Here is an 18,420-nt window from a genome sequence, read left to right as displayed (position 1 = left end):
TCGAAATCTAGTGCTTATTTAATTGATAATATGCCAAAGGGTTGGTAGGAAAAACATTTTTCCTGGTAGTGATGAAAATGACTTGTTTTACGATTTAATATGAATCATACAACTTGTTGTGGTATTGAAAATTGTACCACCAAGAGTTGTTGTGGGTTGTGGATACATAGGATCACTCCACCCTTAATTAGAGACTTCGCGAGTTTTAAATCCCAAGAATTAAAAAAAAATCTGGTAGCTAAGGAACGCTTCATTCTTTAATGTGCTTGACAGTGCAAGAATCCGAATTATTCGGGAGCCCTATGCATGTATTGGATACAGGGTGAGAAATAAAAAATAAAAATAAAAACATGTTGGTTGGTTGACTTAGGTTGTGCCTTATTCTTTGTCAGCTAGCTTTTAAAATTCCCTTCCTCAAACATGTTTTTAGTTTTACGACTCTATTTTTGTTTTTACGCATGGAAGATTTATTTTCACACGTAAGAGATCCGTTTTTTACACATATAAGAGATCTAAAGAGACTATTTTCTTAATTTTAAAATTGTAAAGGGGCATGCATGATGTACAAATAGCACGAAATGGTTGGGGAACTTAAAAGAAGGAAATATGCAATGTTATTTACTACTATATTTTTGCCCCTAGAAATACATCCGAGAGAACCAATTGATGGATTATTATATGAAGCAATCCCAGCATCAAAATCACATGTAATCTAGATAACTAGTATAAACGGGATTTACGGATTACCTCTTGAAGCGTGAACAAAGCTCCTTTATCACGTGAGCCTCCAATTCCACAACAACTGAATTTTCCACCACCCGAACGTTCACGATCTCCGAACATTTCACGGTCTTCTACTGTGTTACCCAAATAATATTCGAAAATAGTAATTTCGTGTGGGCGAAATTTCTAGGAAAATAGGCTGAAAAATTTCGGCCACCATGACTACTCCTCTAGGTGGAAAACCTTATATATTTATAGCACAAGTTTTAAGGGTTAAAACCCTTTTTCCAAAACCTATTGGTTTTCTTTTCCACCAGAAAAAGGATTCATTTATTTCTTATTATTTAGGCACAGTAGGGACCATATAATTTAATTAACAAGGCTCCAATTATGAAATTAATTTCTAATTTTCGAAATTAATATCCACCATAATTAATTACGAATTATCAAAAATTCGTAATTGCACTCCTTATTCAATTTCGAAATTCATCCATTAAATCTTATTTAATTCCCCATGTTAAGATTCAGATACTAATCAATTAAATTAAATTACTGACGATTTAATTTATTGATTATTTTCTTTAGACTTTCGCTTAACTTATTTCATGTGTCGGATACAAAATCCACCGGCCGGGTTTACATATGAAAACTTATAAGTTTTCATAAAGGTGTATCATCAATCTCTAAACCGAGACATAGATTCCATCAACTAACTATTACTTCGCCAATGTAGATTATTATTATCCAATTTACCAGGCATATTGACCCGCGAAAGAATCTCGCCTTTTAATAAATCAAAATAATAATAATGTTCACAGCTAATAATAATTATATTAAGATTAAGAGTATAAGTACATTTAATGGCTAGAGAGTTTATTTTATTAAGTCAGTATAAAATACTTATCTCTACTTGGTCCGTTCAATACATACAAAATGTACTAGCACATGAAGTTGGAATTAAACCATTCCCATAATCAAGATAAATTACATTTAATCTTGTGCTACAATCATTCCTGATGGTTTGTCCAATTCCATCATTAGATTGTGAACTCAAACTTTATACTTATAAAAACCGATGATTTAATCTTTCGTTTATCAGCTAAACTCTATACACTAAATCATTTATTATATAAGCAAAGGACACAGACTAATATATGATCTATTTAAAACTTTATTAAAATTGAATAAGTAATTATTTCATAATAAATACTATATATCTAAACCAAACTTATGGTTAATAGTATATATATCAACACTAAAACCATACTGAGAATTTATTTGTATGATTAAAAGGCACTACTCAAAAGCACTTGCACCTCGTTAGGAAATGTTGTAAACACTATATTATAAATTACACGTACAACAAAAATTACTAAGCAGTAACTATCTTCATTTGTCTTAATCACAAGATGTAAACCTAACACTTGAGGATCAATAGGGTCAGAAGCCTGCAATCATTACTGCAGTACTATTTATAAAAATATTTATTACAGAGTCAACGAAAGGTAAAATGACCAGAATTAAGTTACTATTTCAGTGTGGGATTTTTTAAACAACATAGGGCACGTAGGATGGTCCATATATATAAAGTGCTATGGACCACTCTAACCCAGAAAAGATAAAGTTATAGCCTATAGGCAAAGCTAGTGCAGTGCTGTCGACTGTACAAATAACTTTGCTCAACAAAATTTCTAAAAATATAGCTGAATCCTGTATACTGTTGCTACTTGAGAAAAATCAATTTCTCAAACCATCTCCGACATTTTTGGGTGATCCTTTCTGGTTTTCAGCCTTGAAGCAACGGTAAAGTTATTTTTGTGTGACCTGTGGGTCTCGAATATGAACCGTGAAACCAATCACTAATACTTGCATTAGCGTAAGCTGCCTACATCCCATCCCCTAGAGTGCGGCCCTTCCCAAACCCTGCGTAAACGCGACATACTTGGTGCACTGGACTACACTTTCTAGTTTTTTACGTAGATGTCCCTAGAATTTAACTTATATGCATTTAAAATATTATTTTGTTTACATTATTAGCTTATTTTAACATGTTATAATTTTGTTTAGCTTATACGTATTAATCTTATTTTTCATGAAGTATTACATGTAGTTATTTTTTATATGATCTATTCGTGTGAAATTTGTTTTACACCATCCACATATAAAAGTTATTTTCGGCTTCTGCTCAAGTTATATATACTATATAATTATTACCTGTAGTATGCTATATTAGATTCTTTTGTGACCATTTCTCTCTTTTCCTATCCAAATTACTTATAAATAATTTAAATTTAGAGCAACTTTGATGTTTGGTAACATCATAATTAGCTTTTATTTTCGGGTGTATGAAATATGTTGTTGAAGTTATATAACTTGTCCATCAAATAACATGTTATGTTAATGGTAGGATTAGATGAATTAATTTCTAGCTGTACATTAAAACAAACTAGAAATAGTGTTATTAGATTGTGAGAGGAATGTAGAAACAATCCACATATCCATATAAAGCTATAGATTCAACCAGATCCACAAAGCAAACCAGATAAACATTATCCTACACTATCAAGATCTTATATATATTGAGAAATGAACAAAAAGTAATTAAGCACATGTTGGAAAACAGTACATGCAATAGCTAACAAACCTTGCAATAATATGGACCTACATAAAAAATCGAAGAGGAGAGGGGACCTAACACATAAAATCACAAAAAATAAAAAATAAAAACCAAAAAATAATATAATAAAAAATTGCGTGAGGCAAAGGGACTTGTTAACACAGTACACAACACAATGCCACCCCCACTGCAATTAAAGGTTGTCAACAAGCGCTAGTGCACAGAGGCGAATTCAGGATTGAATTTTTATAGGTTCAGAACTCAAGTTTCTGATCACTTTATTTAAGTTCTAGGTTCATAGTTCTATATTTTTAGCAGTTTTAATTTAATAAAATTTACCAAGATAAATTCAAATATATAGGATAAAAATTATGGGTTTTACATCAATAGTGCTAGATCCGCCCATGCTAGCGCATATTGTTCCTTAACCTAAAAATTAGTACCAACCAGTATACATATAGCATGATGTCATTTGTGCAATCATTCTTGTACCTATATGTATACAATGTACCACCTATGGAATATGCACTATGCACCCCTTGGTACACAAACGACCCGATGCAGAGGCGGATCTAGAATTTTAGTTCTATGGATCAACATTTAAATTTATGGGTTCATACATACTATTTATTATAATTTTAGTAATTTTTTACACCTAAATTTAAGCTCCGAATCAAAAGTACTGGATTCAATTGAACCCAATAGTTCTATGTTGCATCCACCCCGGCTCGAGGAGAGTGAGTAGAGTCCAGCAGCACAGTAATGGATATAGAATTTAATCTGATGTGAGTTTAATTTCGAGTTAAGAGAATGAATTTTGAAACTAATTATTTCTCTGCACATATATATCAAACATCAAATACAGCCAGACCAAAAACTCATTTTTGGAAGGAAAAAAATTCAATTATTTATTTATATATAAAATTCGAGTCGAAAATAATAAATGAATTTCTATCTAAAAAGCTGCATCTGGCATGGGTGGAGCCCGTGAGGTGGGTGGTTTAAGGAATAGAAGAAATGACAAACGACGAAGAAAGCTTAGTTACAGGACCACCTTTGCCTTTAACAGACAAAAATTAAAGTTAGGAATAAAAAAGAGGGAGGTCCACGCACGTGATTTGAGCGTGGGCACATCCCCCACTGGTGTGATTCTAGCAACTATTTGCAATAGTGTAGTCACTAAGCCAAATATAACCAAATTCATCATGTGATTTTCTTCAACAAGTGTTACTTTTGTCTTTTTGATTTTTGGCCCCCACAAAAAAAATCAATCACAAATTTATTTCCTTTCTCTAAAGTTATTTTTTATGTTAATATTTTTTTTGTTTTTATTCCGTGTCTGTTTTGGGGCTTAATTAATCTGAATTTGCGCCACAAAATTTCATTTTAAGAGTAAAGGCTCCTTATCAAAGACAACTTTCTTTTCAAGGCCCGAACACAAAATTCTTATTAAGAAAGAATGATTATTGGCTTCCTATCCAATGTTCGCTACCCTTTTTTTTTTTTTAAATTTCCGATATTTATTTTTTATGTTATGGAGAATACTATTATTCTCATGTGGCCTTTCCCCCCTTCGATTCCTTTGAGTTCTCTTGTCTTATATATGGAGATATTTCTAGTGTCCACACATTGAAAATGAGACATGTTCGAAGAGCTAGTTTAATCAATAATAATTAGGTTTTGTGACATTATTTTGAGAATATTTTACAAGTTCTTTTCTGAGTTGTGTGGAATATTTGATGTTATATTAAACATTTTAACAAGTTAGAGTCCTCTTCTTACTAGCTCATCTATCTCGCAAGATGCTGCTTATTTAATGTGCTACCTCTAATCTTAAACTACGGGTCGTTTGGTTTGAATACAGGCTATGCTGGGATAAGTTATGTTGGGATTAGTTATTCTGGTATTGTTTTTTATCCACTGTTTGGTCTGTCGTATTAAAAATGATGTTTGCATAATTTCTAAGAAGAAGGTATAAGTTATTCTCGCACTAATTATTCTACCCCCTGCAAGGTATAAGTTATCCCGCTACTAATTTTAATCCCGAGATAACTTATCCCAGGTTTTCTAACCAAACAAAGTATTAAGGTGATATTAAATTTTTATCCCAGCACTATTTCTACTTATACCTCATACAAAACGACCCCTAAAGATGCGGTGGCATGAATAGAATTCATTCGCCCTTAATCAGACATCTCAAATTAGAGTCTAGGAATGAAAACAAAATTTAGTTATGGAGCATTTTCTCTTTTAACTGACTCACACGGTGCAAATTCAGATTAGTATCCACCCCATTTCGAGTATTAAACACCGAGTAAAAAATAAAAATATAATAAAAAAAATAAAAGAGAAATTAAGACCAATAGAAAAAAAAATTGATGGTCCCAAAATTTGGAGAGAGAAAAGATTGGTGGGTGGCTTTAATAGAAGGGGGTGTGTTTAATTAGAATTAGTTGGAAAAACTGGACCACCTCATCTGATGACAATAGGGCCATAGTTTTGGGAATATTTTGCACTGCACAATGTTTAATGGCATCTAATTCTCAGTAGTAGGCTGACTCTTCTCACTCTTTCTGTCTTTACCTCTCCCCACCCCCAACCCCCACCCATCCAAATTCATGTTCTAAAAGGTCTAGTTTTGGAATTTTTGATCAGATGGTTAGCCCCACAATGAAGGAAGAAAACAGGCTAGGGGGAAAAAAACCATCTGAAAAAGCCTGGTTACAACTATAGCTTAGCTTCAGTTCTGGGGATTTGTATCTTTTCTTTTTGGGACTTTCCCCCCTGTGATGATAATGATATATGGGCATATAACAATTAACCAATAATGACATAATGAGTTTAGGGTTTCAATATAATATAAGTATAATATATGGTAGTAATCAAGAACCACAAAAATGTAGTCTTGGAGCTTGTAGGATGTGTACCAGGGATAATATATATAGGATTATGATCTTTTTCTGACTCATGGTTCCAGTATTTGATGTTTACTTCACCAAGCAAAGTTGATCTTGGAATTTTATCTAATACTCATTCCTATTCATTTTATGCTAATTTGACATTAGAGTTTAAGAAAGAACAAAAATCTTTTAGAACTTTGTTGAACATGTAGGAGGGGAGCTTTTGACATAATTGGTAAAGTTATTGCCATGTGATAAAGAGATTACGGATTTGAGCCGTGGAAACATCCTTTGCAGAAATACAGGGTAATGCTGCGTACGATAGACTCAAGCTATAATTGTAAACCACGATCGAATCTATGGAAGCATTGGTTTATACACTCCTCTTAGTCTTGACTCTAGGGATAATTTTTTCGCTATTTTTTTTGGAGAACCGCCTAAAGCTCCAACTAAAAAGAACGGAGAAGGTGATATAATTTTTCATCATTTCAGTTGAAGTACGAGTTGTACTTCAACTAGTCTCCATGTTCCTCGAATGGGTCTCTTAGTTGTTGGTTTAGTCCTTCCCTGGACCTCGCGCATCGCGGGAGCTTAGTGCATCCGAGCTGCCCTTGAATCTTGAACATGTCGTAATATTTGTGTACTTGTAAAAATATATCATTAAAAGTATAATAAGAAAATTAAAGCTAAATTAATTTCAATATAGAAAAGTGTTATTTCTCTTTGAACAAATTAAAAAGAGAAAATATCACATATAATAAAATAAAGGAATTAGACAGTTTGATGAATGATTAGTGTGGCAATATTTTAAAGTCTATGTTCCATGCACAATATAGTAAAAGATGTTTCTATAAAACCAGGTCAATTAAAAGCCGATTACATGTTACTTTATAATTATCATGATTAATGACTTAGAAAAAAAATTGTTGTATAACTTAAATCATATTTTAAAGCAGAGGCGGAACTAGAGTGCCGGGAGCAATCTTGGTCGAACTCAGTAGCTTTGATTCAAATTTTGTTTTTGTTTTAAAAATTCATTGAATAGGTATAAATTATTCTAATTTAGAATACACTAACTTAAAACGATTAAAATATCGAACTCATAAGCTTTAAATTCTTTTGTTTTAAAGGTTGTCGATTGAATTCAATTTACATCGTCTTTTAATTGGTTAAAGATTAATTATTGAAGGTGTCATTGATTTTCTTTCTAGGAAGTCTATTTTGTACGTATATTGATATCTTGTTTGCATGAGAGAGAAAGTGAGAGAGTGCAAAAAAGCATATATCAATGAAAAACATGGCTTAGAAGTCATCATCACCCCACCCCCACCCCCACGCCCACCCCCACCCCCTCGGGCCACATCTCTCTCTCCTTAACCCCTGGAACTCCATGTAATTTTCTCCTTTCCACAGTACTACACCATTGAATTTTCTGATCATCTTGTTGTGTTTTTAATGATGTTTGATCTTGTTTGGATTTTGATAGAACATGTCTGAGAAAACTAAGGTCCATTTCTTCTTCTTCTTCAGCTTCTCAACAACCGTCTATACTTCTTTTTTTATTCTTTATCATCATCAAACACAAGTTGGTACAAGCACTTGAGTGACTAAAAATCCAATCTTTTTAGTCAAAAAAGGAAAAAAAAACCCTTTTTTAGTTCACTTGATCTTTGCTTTTTGATGTTCTTCTCATTTCTTTCCTTTTTGGGTTGTTTTAATAAAAGATGCAGATCTTGGAACAAAGCAGAAAGCTGTAACAAGTAACAAGAAACAAGATTTGTATATGTTATATGTTATGATGGCTGGTCAAGAAAGTGAAGAGATTAAACCAAGGTCAATGGTTACAACTACTGGTTATTGGTATTCAGATCATACTTCAACACCAAGTAATAATATTCCAAATCTAGTAAATCATCAGTTACAAAGCTTTGAAACTAATCCAGAGATTTACAACTTGACTTCTGGTATGGAAATGATAGGGTTTCCATCAAACAACCCTCAAGTTATGTGGAAAGGTAATTTCTTTAACAAAAATAGTAGTAATACCATTGTTGGTCCTTCATCTTCCTCTTCCAAATCAACAAATGAACTGTTTTACCAACATGGTAATTTTACTACAAGTGAAAATATGTTAGTTTCACCAACAGAAGATCAAGGTTGGAATGAGAATAATAGATTACTTGTTGATGATCCATCTTTAAGATGTGTATTTCCTTGTGAAGGAAATGAAAGACCAAGTCAAGGACTTTCACTTTCTCTTTGTTCATCAAATCCATCTAGTATTGGTTTACAATCTTTTGAACTAAGACATCAACAACAACAAATAATTCAAGATGGTTTTTTGGGAAAAGCAGCAGCAAATATTCAAGGGTATTATCATCAGATTAAGGACTCAAAATATTTAGGTCCTGCTCAGGAGCTCTTGATTGAATTCTGTAGTCTTGGTACAAAGCAAAATGATCATTCAACAAAAGTATTAAAGCAACAAAAGTCCAACCAATGGGAAGATGAGAATGCTAGTTCTTCAAAAAAGCAAACTTTACATTCTCTTGACCTATTAGAACTTCAGAAAAGAAAATCAAAGCTGCTTCAAATGCTTGAAGAGGTATATACTTTATTCTCATACACTTTATTAATTCTAGCCTGCAGAACAAATATATTCTTTTTATTGTTTCTTTCTATGTTGCTCGGACTCTGCAAAAATATCACCAAATACGTATCGGATCCTCCAAAAATAATATATTTTTGAAGAATCCGACACTAGTGCGGTAGCATTTTTGGTGAGTTCATGCAACATAGGTTTCTTTGAATCTTTTACATGGAATAGTTGAGGTTAAAGATTTTTAACTGTTGTAAAATCAAATCTTGAACTAATTGAGAGACTGAAAGGCCCTCTCAATTAATGCTCACATGGTCAAAATTTCACTATTCCATTAATTTTTAGAACCCTTTATTCCTGTTCATTACTCATGCTAGCTACTCACTTTCTTTCACTATATACAAAAAGATAAAAATAAAAAGATTCATTTTTTTTGCTTTTCTTGGTTATTTTTGGACTGATTATTTACATGGGGTTTGTTTGTTTATTTATGTATATAGGTGGATAGAAGATACAAGCATTATTGTGATCAAATGAAAGCAGTTGTATCAACATTTGAAGCAGTGGCTGGAAATGGAGCAGCAAGAGTTTACTCAACCTTAGCATCAAAGGCAATGTCAAGACATTTTAGATGTTTAAGAGATGGAATTGTAGGACAAATTAAGGCCACAAAAAAAGCAATGGGAGAAAAAGACAGTGTTATTGTTCCTGGTACAACAAGAGGAGAAACACCAAGACTTAGACTTCTTGATCAAACATTAAGGCAACAAAAAGCTTTTCAACAAATGAATATGATGGAAACTCATCCTTGGCGACCTCAACGTGGTTTACCTGAAAGATCAGTTTCTGTTCTACGTGCTTGGCTTTTTGAACACTTTCTTCACCCGTAAATATCTCTTTTCTCTTCACTAGTTTCTCCTTATGCAGTTCAAGATTTAATTTTGATGAGTTCAACTTATAAGATTTTTAACACTGAACTCATTGTATTTTTTCTATTAGGATCAAAATTTAATATTTGATGACTTACCCTCCTTATAATATTCAGAGATTATTCAAAAGATTTGAACTTTATGTTCACTTCGTTAAGATTTTTACCACTGCAATCATCATTTTTAACTTTTAAAGTTTTTAGCGCTGAACTATCCTGCTTTTTATGTTAAGATCAAAATCGAGTATTTGATGACTTACCCTCCTTATAATATTCAAAGATGAATTCAAGATTCAAGATTTGAACTTTATGAGTTTATCACTTCTTTAACGTTTTTACTAGTGTACTCATTGTACTTTTTAAATTATGGTGCAAAGTCTAATATTTGCTGAAATTTAGCGATGATCAAAATCGAGTATTTGACGACTTACCCTCCAAATAATATTCAAAGACGAATTCAAAATTTGAACTTTATGAGTTCACTTCTTTAACGTTTTACTAGTGTACTCATCGTACTTTTTGAATTATGGTTTAAAGTTTAATATTTATTGAAAGTTTAATGATTTTTCTCACGCATATGTATGTGTATTCTGTTTAGAAAATACTGTTATAAGCTACAATTTTTGACTCTTTATTAATACAAACTATATATATTTACAGAGAGAGAATCAAAGTTTTTATATAAAACCAAAAGGAAACATCACAACCCCACTTGTAGTTCTAGTATCAAGGATCTTTCTTTGGGCCATCAATCATTGTTCACAAATATAGCTAAATATTTTGGGAGTTACTCTCTATCTGTTACAATAGTAACTCTTTTTCCTTTGTCGGTTTTAACTACCAGCTTTACACCCCCACTACCCCAGAAATCTGCATGCATAAGAATCTTTGTTAATATTCATTTTGTTATCACATAGTAGAAGTACAAATGTTTTTAAACTGATAGTCAGAAGTAGTTGTAGTAATAGACTTTATAAGTACAAACTATATTTACTTTCTTCTTTATGGTAAAAATTGCAGGTACCCAAGTGATGTTGATAAACACATTTTAGCTCGCCAAACTGGTCTTTCAAGAAGCCAGGCATGTCCCTTTCTCACCAATACATTATTTTACTCCATATATGAACAAAAAAAATTATGTTATCAATGGAAGCATATCTTCTTAGAATACTCCATTTCATAATATATAAAATTATTACATAATCAATATTTTGTAAATATTTCCTTTTATTGTCTTTGAATTAAAGTTATATACACTCGTAAATTGACACCGAAGGGGATCCTTGGGATAATTGGTAAAGTTATTGTCATGTTAGTGGCGGATCCAAGATTTTAAGGTTGTGGGTGCTTACTTCCTTTAACATAAAGTTGCTACCAACCATATAGTATAAGTGTACAACTATTCGAATGCAACGGAGAAAAAAATTAATAAGAAAAATATGGTTAATATTATCATTATCAAAAATGACTTCTAGTCACACGTCAAGCAGGAATCGAACCCACGCCTCTAACTTCAGACACACCTTTACTTCAATCTCAACATCACAACACCCATTAGTCTTTTTGGTTCCTGCGTGCTTGCTAGCATCTTATATTTTTTTTATATAACTATACACAATTTATGTGGAGGTCAATGGGTGCTAAAGCACCTAAAATTATTGCATAGATCCGCCATTGTGTCATGTGATCAGTAGATCACGGGTTCGAGCCGTGGAAACAACCTCTTGCAAAAATGTGGGGTAAGACTGCATACAATAGACCCCTGTGATCCGGTCTTTCCCCGAACCTCGCGCATAGCGGGAGCTTAGTGCATCTGGCTGCCTTTTATACACTCGTAAATCATATAACACCATCCGCGTAATTTAATCTCTTATAGCATGTCACTTACCATTTATAACAAATTGGAGTACCAATGCATACTTGTTAATAGAGTTAGTTACACTTACTACGTAGAACTTAAACTCGTTATCGTTTGCCAAGTGTCAGCATGTAAGTTCTAATGCATTTTTCTTTTGGGCAGGTGTCTAATTGGTTCATTAATGCAAGGGTAAGGCTATGGAAGCCAATGGTAGAAGAAATGTATTTAGAAGAAACCAAAGATCAACAAGAGAATCTTGAATCTCCAGATGGATCTAAAGGCCTTGATCATGACATGAATGGTATAAGTGTAGGCAGGCAAATTAATCAAAATCCTCAGTTACACATTGAAGATCAAAAGCCAAATCTTATAAGAATAGACTCTGAATGCATTTCTTCTATCATAAATCACCCTGAGAAAAATGACACCACCAACAACAATAACAAGAATTGTCTTCAAGATCATCATCAAGCTCATAACTTTCATAGTTTTGGAAGAGGTGGGGATCATTCTTTTGGCGCGATAGAGCTGGATTTTTCATCATACAATCATAACTCAACTGGAGCTATTGCTTATGGAAATGAAAATGTACAACATAATGTTGGAGGGGGTGTGTCTTTGACATTGGGTTTAAACCAAAATGGTGGAAGTGGAATGGGGTTAAGTACATTTTCACAAGCATCTCAAAGTTCACTGTTTTATCCTAGAGATGATCATACTGATCAAGATTGTCAACAAGTTCAATATTCACTTTTGGACAGTGAAAATCAGAATTTGCCTTATAGAAATTTGATGGGTGCACAGCTGCTTCATGATTTGGCTGGTTGAAAAGGAAGAAGAAATGGTTCTTGAATTAGTAGTTTAGTACTAGCTAGTAGTTATATGGGGTATAGATTAAAGAAATGATTTGAAATCATACAATTAAAATCTCTACATTTTGGTTTTAGGGTATTTTGATGACATGCATGAATTTGTTTCTGTAGCTGGTAATTGTTTGGGATGCTTGCTTTTTGTGACATTGGAAGAAATATTGGTAAGTGTGGCTATGCATCCAAAATTGCCAGTAATTGAAGCAAATTTCAGTATATACAGATTCTGCAGTTGTAATTTGACCAAAAAAAAATTAAAAAGGAAAAAAGTACTATTAGTAAATCTCTCTCTCTCTCTCTCTCTTGTTTTGAGATTATCTGCTAGCACAAGTGATGGAATCATATGTGGCTCAAATAATTCAAATCATAAAAATTCAATTTTGTGAGGATGTTTTGTTTTGTGGGATTGGTACAAGGAGAATTAAATTAAGCTGCAAAATTAGCTAGGCACTCAATTATCAAGATTAAGACCACTCAACAGAAACTGGAAAAAATATCATTATTATATAATTGTACTTATTCCATTGATATGATCACTCCAAAAAAAACCTTCATTTCATGCCCCTCAGAAACTTTCTCCAAATTTCTCCAATCATCAAGGAGTATTCTTTTTTCTTTTTATACCAAAGTTGCTCAGAAAAGAGAAATTTCTTTAATTATGTAATATTTTAAAGTTATATAAATATATATTTTATCAACAAAAAAATTTGGACTAGGTAGAAAGAGTAATATTCTTCTAATTGATTTTGCTTGACTTTTGATTCAAAGGAAAAAAAGGTGTGGAGCTTAAATAACCTTTACTCGGAATGCTTTTTAAGAGATTATATGGTACAATTAGGTCAAATAAACCCTTCTGGAATAAGTATTCAACTACTTGTGAACCTTCAGATACTATTTTATTCAATGTTTATTTGTATCTTAATGCACATATTTAATTTATTTGGAGTTATTAGAGTGGGAACTATTTTTTGGGAAATATGAGTCGAAGCAATAACAAGAATATTTCTAGTAGAATATCTTTTAAATCCCTAAAGAGACGGTTCACTAACAGCTTGTTTGGATGGTTGTTGCATATTATATTGTATCATATTGTTACTTGAAATACAATGTCTGTTTGATTGTTAATTAAATTTTATTGTATCGTATCGTTAAATCCATCATTACGTAACGACGAAAAGTGCCACTTTATGGAATGACGGATTTGGTGTAGTGGCGCCATTTTCTTGGTTTTTTCCTCTCATCTTGTTCTTCCTTATTATTAAATAATCATATTTTATCCTTTATTCTACTTTTTATATAATAATTCTACTCCGTATCCTATTTTTTCTTAGTAATGTTGCAAGTTTATTCTTCATATTGTTGGTACGTGACATCATAAAACGACGACAAATGATACAATCTATCTAAACGTTGTATTCATCAAACAATATAATACAATACAGTACAATACAATACGATATATTATGGAACTACATGTAACAACAATCCAAACAAGCTGTAATAGACCGAGGCTGGAGAGTAACTAGATTTAATATCTTTTAAGGTTTGATATATAGCTCATAGGTAGCACTGGTATTGAAGAGGAAATTTCTAAAAAAAAATTTAAGGGATTGAGCTAGTTTACGTGCACCTTAATTATTTCGTTAGATATATGCTACTAACATTTCACTAGCACACGTACGGTAACTATATGTCTGGCAAGGCTTAAACAAATAAAATGAGAAGAAATCACCTAATATTTTTTAGTCTTTATTGAGATTTAAACTCTTGTCTACTATAATTATAATGATTGTTATAATGTTTATTGGTAAATCATTCCCCGTGTGAAAGATGAAGTATGAAGTGCTTACTAGTCAAGATCAAAGTTTAACCATCCATATAATATTAATTATATTCAATGAAGAAAGAATATGTTTTTCCTTTTAGTTACTCTATGGCATTTTGTTTTCTTCTTTTGTGATATTTTGTGTGGCAATTACACAAAAATTCTCTTACATGCTTGTTATATATATACTTTAGTCATCGACCTTGTACTCAAATTCCTCTTACGCACTTGTTAAATACGGGAATAATATTACACACCAAAATTTTTAAAAGTGTGTCAATTACACACCTCTTTTGCCATGTATCATACGCGTATATTACACATAAAGGAAGCGCGTAAAACTAAAAAATTCACTTGGAATTAAGTTTTTTTTATTTTCCCCTTTTTTAACCATTTTCTTTTCAAATTAAAGAAAAATAATATAATCCATGTCTTCTTCCCCAACTCCAAACCCTAGTGTTTCCTCCCCCTCCCCCTCCCCCCCTCCCGTTTCGTCTTCTTCCCCAACCCTCATTCTAGTTTTATTTAGCCTTCGTGTTTCGTCTCTTCAACCCCCATAACTAAAAAGAAGAAAAAAAGAACATAGGAGCTATTGGATTTTATAGAAATCACCATTATTGACTTTTTGAAAAAGCTTGAAAATTTAATTAGGTCTTATTGATTTTGGTATTTCATGACCTAGAAAATTAGTTTGAATTCGTGATTATTGTTGAGTAAAAATTTACTTAGGTAATTAATTTTGATAAAATTTAAAAAACGCCATTAGCAAGTTTGAAGCTTTGGGTTTGAACTTGAATTTGAAATTGGTATAAGGATTTGTGATGGATGTTGTTAAAACTTATTAAAAATCGTCTAAGAATTGAATCTATAGTTAGGGAAGAAGGTTCTTGTGGTGGAAGGATTGGAGGTGGTGGAGAAGATGATGGGGTTGGGGAAGATGAGGAGGGGAGGGAGGGGGTTCTTTTTTTTTTTTTTCTTTGGGAAGATGAGAAGAGGGGGTTTGGCGGCGGGGGGGGGGGGTAGAGGTTTTTTTCTCTTCAGTTTTTCTTTTTTTTCTCGATTTGACACATGTCAGATGCTGATTGGTGCGTGTAAGAGCAATCTTTTAAGCCGATGTGGTCAAACATCGAAGTGGTGTGTAATTGACACACCTTTAAAAAATTTGGTGTGTAATATTATTCCCGTATTTAAGAAGTATGTAAGAGGAATTTGGGGACAAGGTCGATAGGTAAAGTATGTATTTTGCTATTTTGTGTCCGCAGCAGAATAAGGTAGTAATGGCTGGCAGTTGGAGTTTAGACACATGTAAGGTATTCTATTTTTAGAAACTTTATGTTTATTGCTTTTTTCTGTTTCAACGATTTTTTTAAATACTAAATACTAATCCTCTTTCGTGATATATATATCGTCTCTTTGCTTAAAAATGAAAACAACAATATTTATCTTTGAAAGTTAGAGGAGTACTCGAAGTAAAAGTAAAGTGTTAAGTTATTTCCTTTGAGAAAACAAAAAAGCATAAAGAAGGATGGTCGGTTGAACGTCCTTTATCAAAAAATTATACGTAAAATATTATACATCATATATAAATTAAAAAATACCTTTTGTACATATATACTATGTATATATTATATCTTGAATACTCATTGCGAAATTTCTGGCTCCGCTACTAGAATTGTTGAGGAAGTAAATTTGAAGGCTTCCACGTCAAAAAAATTTAACTCCAAAATTGATGAAAAGGAAAAAATATACTAGTAATGTCATTTTCTTTTCAATTACAGCAATGCAAAAAGGTGAAGGTTAATTAATCGTTAATACTTCATAAATCAATCAGTTACTCTATTTTTACTTATTTGAGCGTAAAGCCTAGCTATTTCATGACAAAGTGAAAAGCACTCTAAGATGAAAACTTTTCCATTTTCAACAATATGACACAAGGCCTTTACAAAATTTGATGAAACATTACTTTATTGACTCCCAACAACGGGAAGAAAAAGAAAACTCAAATTGTTGGACAAAAAGAGGATAACTATTAACTTTCAAGGAGTGATTCCTAAGATCAATTTCAACAAATAAACCCATTATTAGCTTATTCAGAAACTAAAAGTATATTAACAGAGAGTATAATATAGTTTTGTTTAATTTACATTATATATAGAACAATGATTTGCTTAAAATTTAAAATTACGAAAGAGAATGTGTCGAAACTATAACGAAAAATTAGTTTAGTTACAAGTCAACCTTCGAGTTGCGGCTAGGTGGATTTAAGTAATACAGTTCCACAGTTGATCGCATAAACTATCTGGATTAGAAAAAGATTTAAATCATATATATTTATAGTATATAAAGAACTTTTATATCATTAATATAATTAATTAATCAGTGCATATGCATCCCAAGCATGCTTGGATGAGGAAGTCAAGAGGTGTTTATGGGAGGATTTGGATGAGATGGTGCGTGGTATCCCGCATACCGAGAAGCTTTTTATAGGAGGAGATTTCAACAGCCACATTGGAGCGACTTCTGGAGGGTATGATGATGTGCATGGTAGCTTTGCTTTTGGAGATAGAAACGGAGGACGAACATCTATGTTGGACTTTGCTAGAGCATTTGATTTGGGATAGCAAATTCGAGTTTTCAGAAGAAGAAGGAGCACTTGGTCACCTTCCGGAGTTCGGTGGCCGTGACTCAGATTGATTATTTATTTTGCAGGAAGTCCGATAGAGGTCTTTGCACGGATTGCAAGGTCATCCCCAGTGAGAACCTCTCGACCCTTCATAGGCTCCTGGTCATAGACCTTGAGATCACGAGGAAGAGGGCGATGTATAGCCTACATAGGATCAAGGGGGAGCCTTGACAGAAGTGTCACGACCCGGAATCCCCACCATCGAGACCGTGATGGCACCTAACATTACACTTGCTAGGCAAGCCAATGTTAGAGATTTATTAAGCCCATTTTTAAACCTTTCAGTGAATAACAACAATAAAACCATAACAAACTAAAAAGTAGTGCGGAAATCCATAACATTCTTAATAATTATACACAACTACCCAGAATCCGGAGTCACAATTCACGAACATTCTAATATTTTTACTATAAGTATTTGTCCGAAAGAAAATACAATTGTCTGCAAAATAGAGAAAATAGTAAAGTATGGGGTATAGAAGGGGACGCCAGGGCCTGTGGACGCCGACAGGTCTACCTTGGATCTCCTGTGGAATGAAGTTAGCAGCTCGTCTTAATATCAGCTTGGACCGACACCAAAATCTGCACAGGAAGTGCATAATGCAATATCAGTACAATCGACCCCATGTACTGGTAAGTGTCGAACCTAACCTCGGCGAAGTAGTGACGAGGCTAAGACAAAACACTCACAAGCAACCTGTGTAATATAACAATACATATATCAATAACAACAGTAAAGGAAGAACAAAACAAGCAATGTTGGGAGGGGGACATACTGGGGATCACAAGGTAAACAAACAAAGCAGTGATAAAGACTTGATCAATCAATATGCCTCAACAGATAGAACAAGTAAAAATAGTAAAAGAAACTGCATGGCATCACCCTTCGTGTTTTTACTCTCAATCTCACCATATGAAATAATAGAAACAACACAGCATCGCCCTTCGTGCATTAACTCTCTCATAACATGGCATGACATCACCCTTCGTGCGTTAACAATCACAATATGGTACGACATCACCATTCTTGCATTATCACTCACAAAATATGGCACGACATCACTCTTCGTGATTTTACACTCTCACTCACCAAAACAAGTAATAATAATAAGAGAGAGATAGAAATGACAATAACAAATTTTATTTCAACATTTGATTCCACAATATCAACCTCATCGATAGAAATAACAATAACAAAGGTCCATAAACATGATAGGAGTGCTCAACATAATAAGTAGCTAGTCTAAACAAGGATAGTATTATCAAAGAAAGCAATAATCACAAGAATAGGATCCACTCGCATGCTATAACTCGACAACAACGCATAGGTACTCGTCACCTGACCTATACGTTGTACCTAACATTCAAAGACATAGCAAATAGACAATTAAGACTTAATCCCTCAAGCCAAAATTAAC

At 33.0% G+C, this 18,420-nt stretch overlaps 1 protein-coding gene across 4 annotated transcripts; it reads left to right on the top strand.

The window, feature by feature from the left end:
- Window positions 1–7,380: 7,380 nt before the first annotated feature.
- On the top strand, window positions 7,381–12,777 carry LOC107766037 (homeobox protein BEL1 homolog). 4 transcript variants are annotated; one of them, XM_075232954.1, is made up of 5 exons: window positions 7,457–7,632; window positions 7,965–8,845; window positions 9,340–9,725; window positions 10,788–10,848; window positions 11,788–12,777. In XM_075232954.1, the coding sequence occupies exons 2-5, from the start codon at window positions 8,024–8,026 to the stop codon at window positions 12,451–12,453; spliced, it is 1,935 nt and encodes a 644-aa protein (XP_075089055.1). In that variant the 5' UTR covers window positions 7,457–7,632; window positions 7,965–8,023; the 3' UTR covers window positions 12,454–12,777. The 4 variants fall into 4 exon arrangements, with proteins under 4 accessions (XP_075088964.1, XP_075089055.1, XP_016440235.1 ...); XM_016584749.2 differs by having other exon boundaries at window positions 7,463–7,747; window positions 7,971–8,845; XM_016584748.2 differs by having other exon boundaries at window positions 7,488–7,747.
- Window positions 12,778–18,420: the final 5,643 nt, after the last annotated feature.

This window comes from Nicotiana tabacum, chromosome 1 (assembly GCF_000715075.1).
Source record: "Nicotiana tabacum cultivar K326 chromosome 1, ASM71507v2, whole genome shotgun sequence".
In the NCBI taxonomy this organism is placed as follows: Eukaryota; Viridiplantae; Streptophyta; class Magnoliopsida; order Solanales; family Solanaceae; genus Nicotiana; species Nicotiana tabacum.
Note: the sequence above shows the minus strand (reverse complement) of the source record. Positions and strands in the feature narration are given on the sequence as shown.

Coding starts and splice junctions, on each gene's coding strand:
- LOC107766037 (XM_075232863.1), top strand. CDS start 8,024: ATGTTATATGTTATGATGGCTGGTCAAGAAAGTGAAGAGATTAAACCA. Junction 8,846..9,339: donor TGCTTCAAATGCTTGAAGAG/GTATATACTTTA, acceptor TTATGTATATAG/GTGGATAGAAGATACAAGCA. Junction 9,726..10,787: donor TTTGAACACTTTCTTCACCC/GTAAATATCTCT, acceptor TAAAAATTGCAG/GTACCCAAGTGATGTTGATA.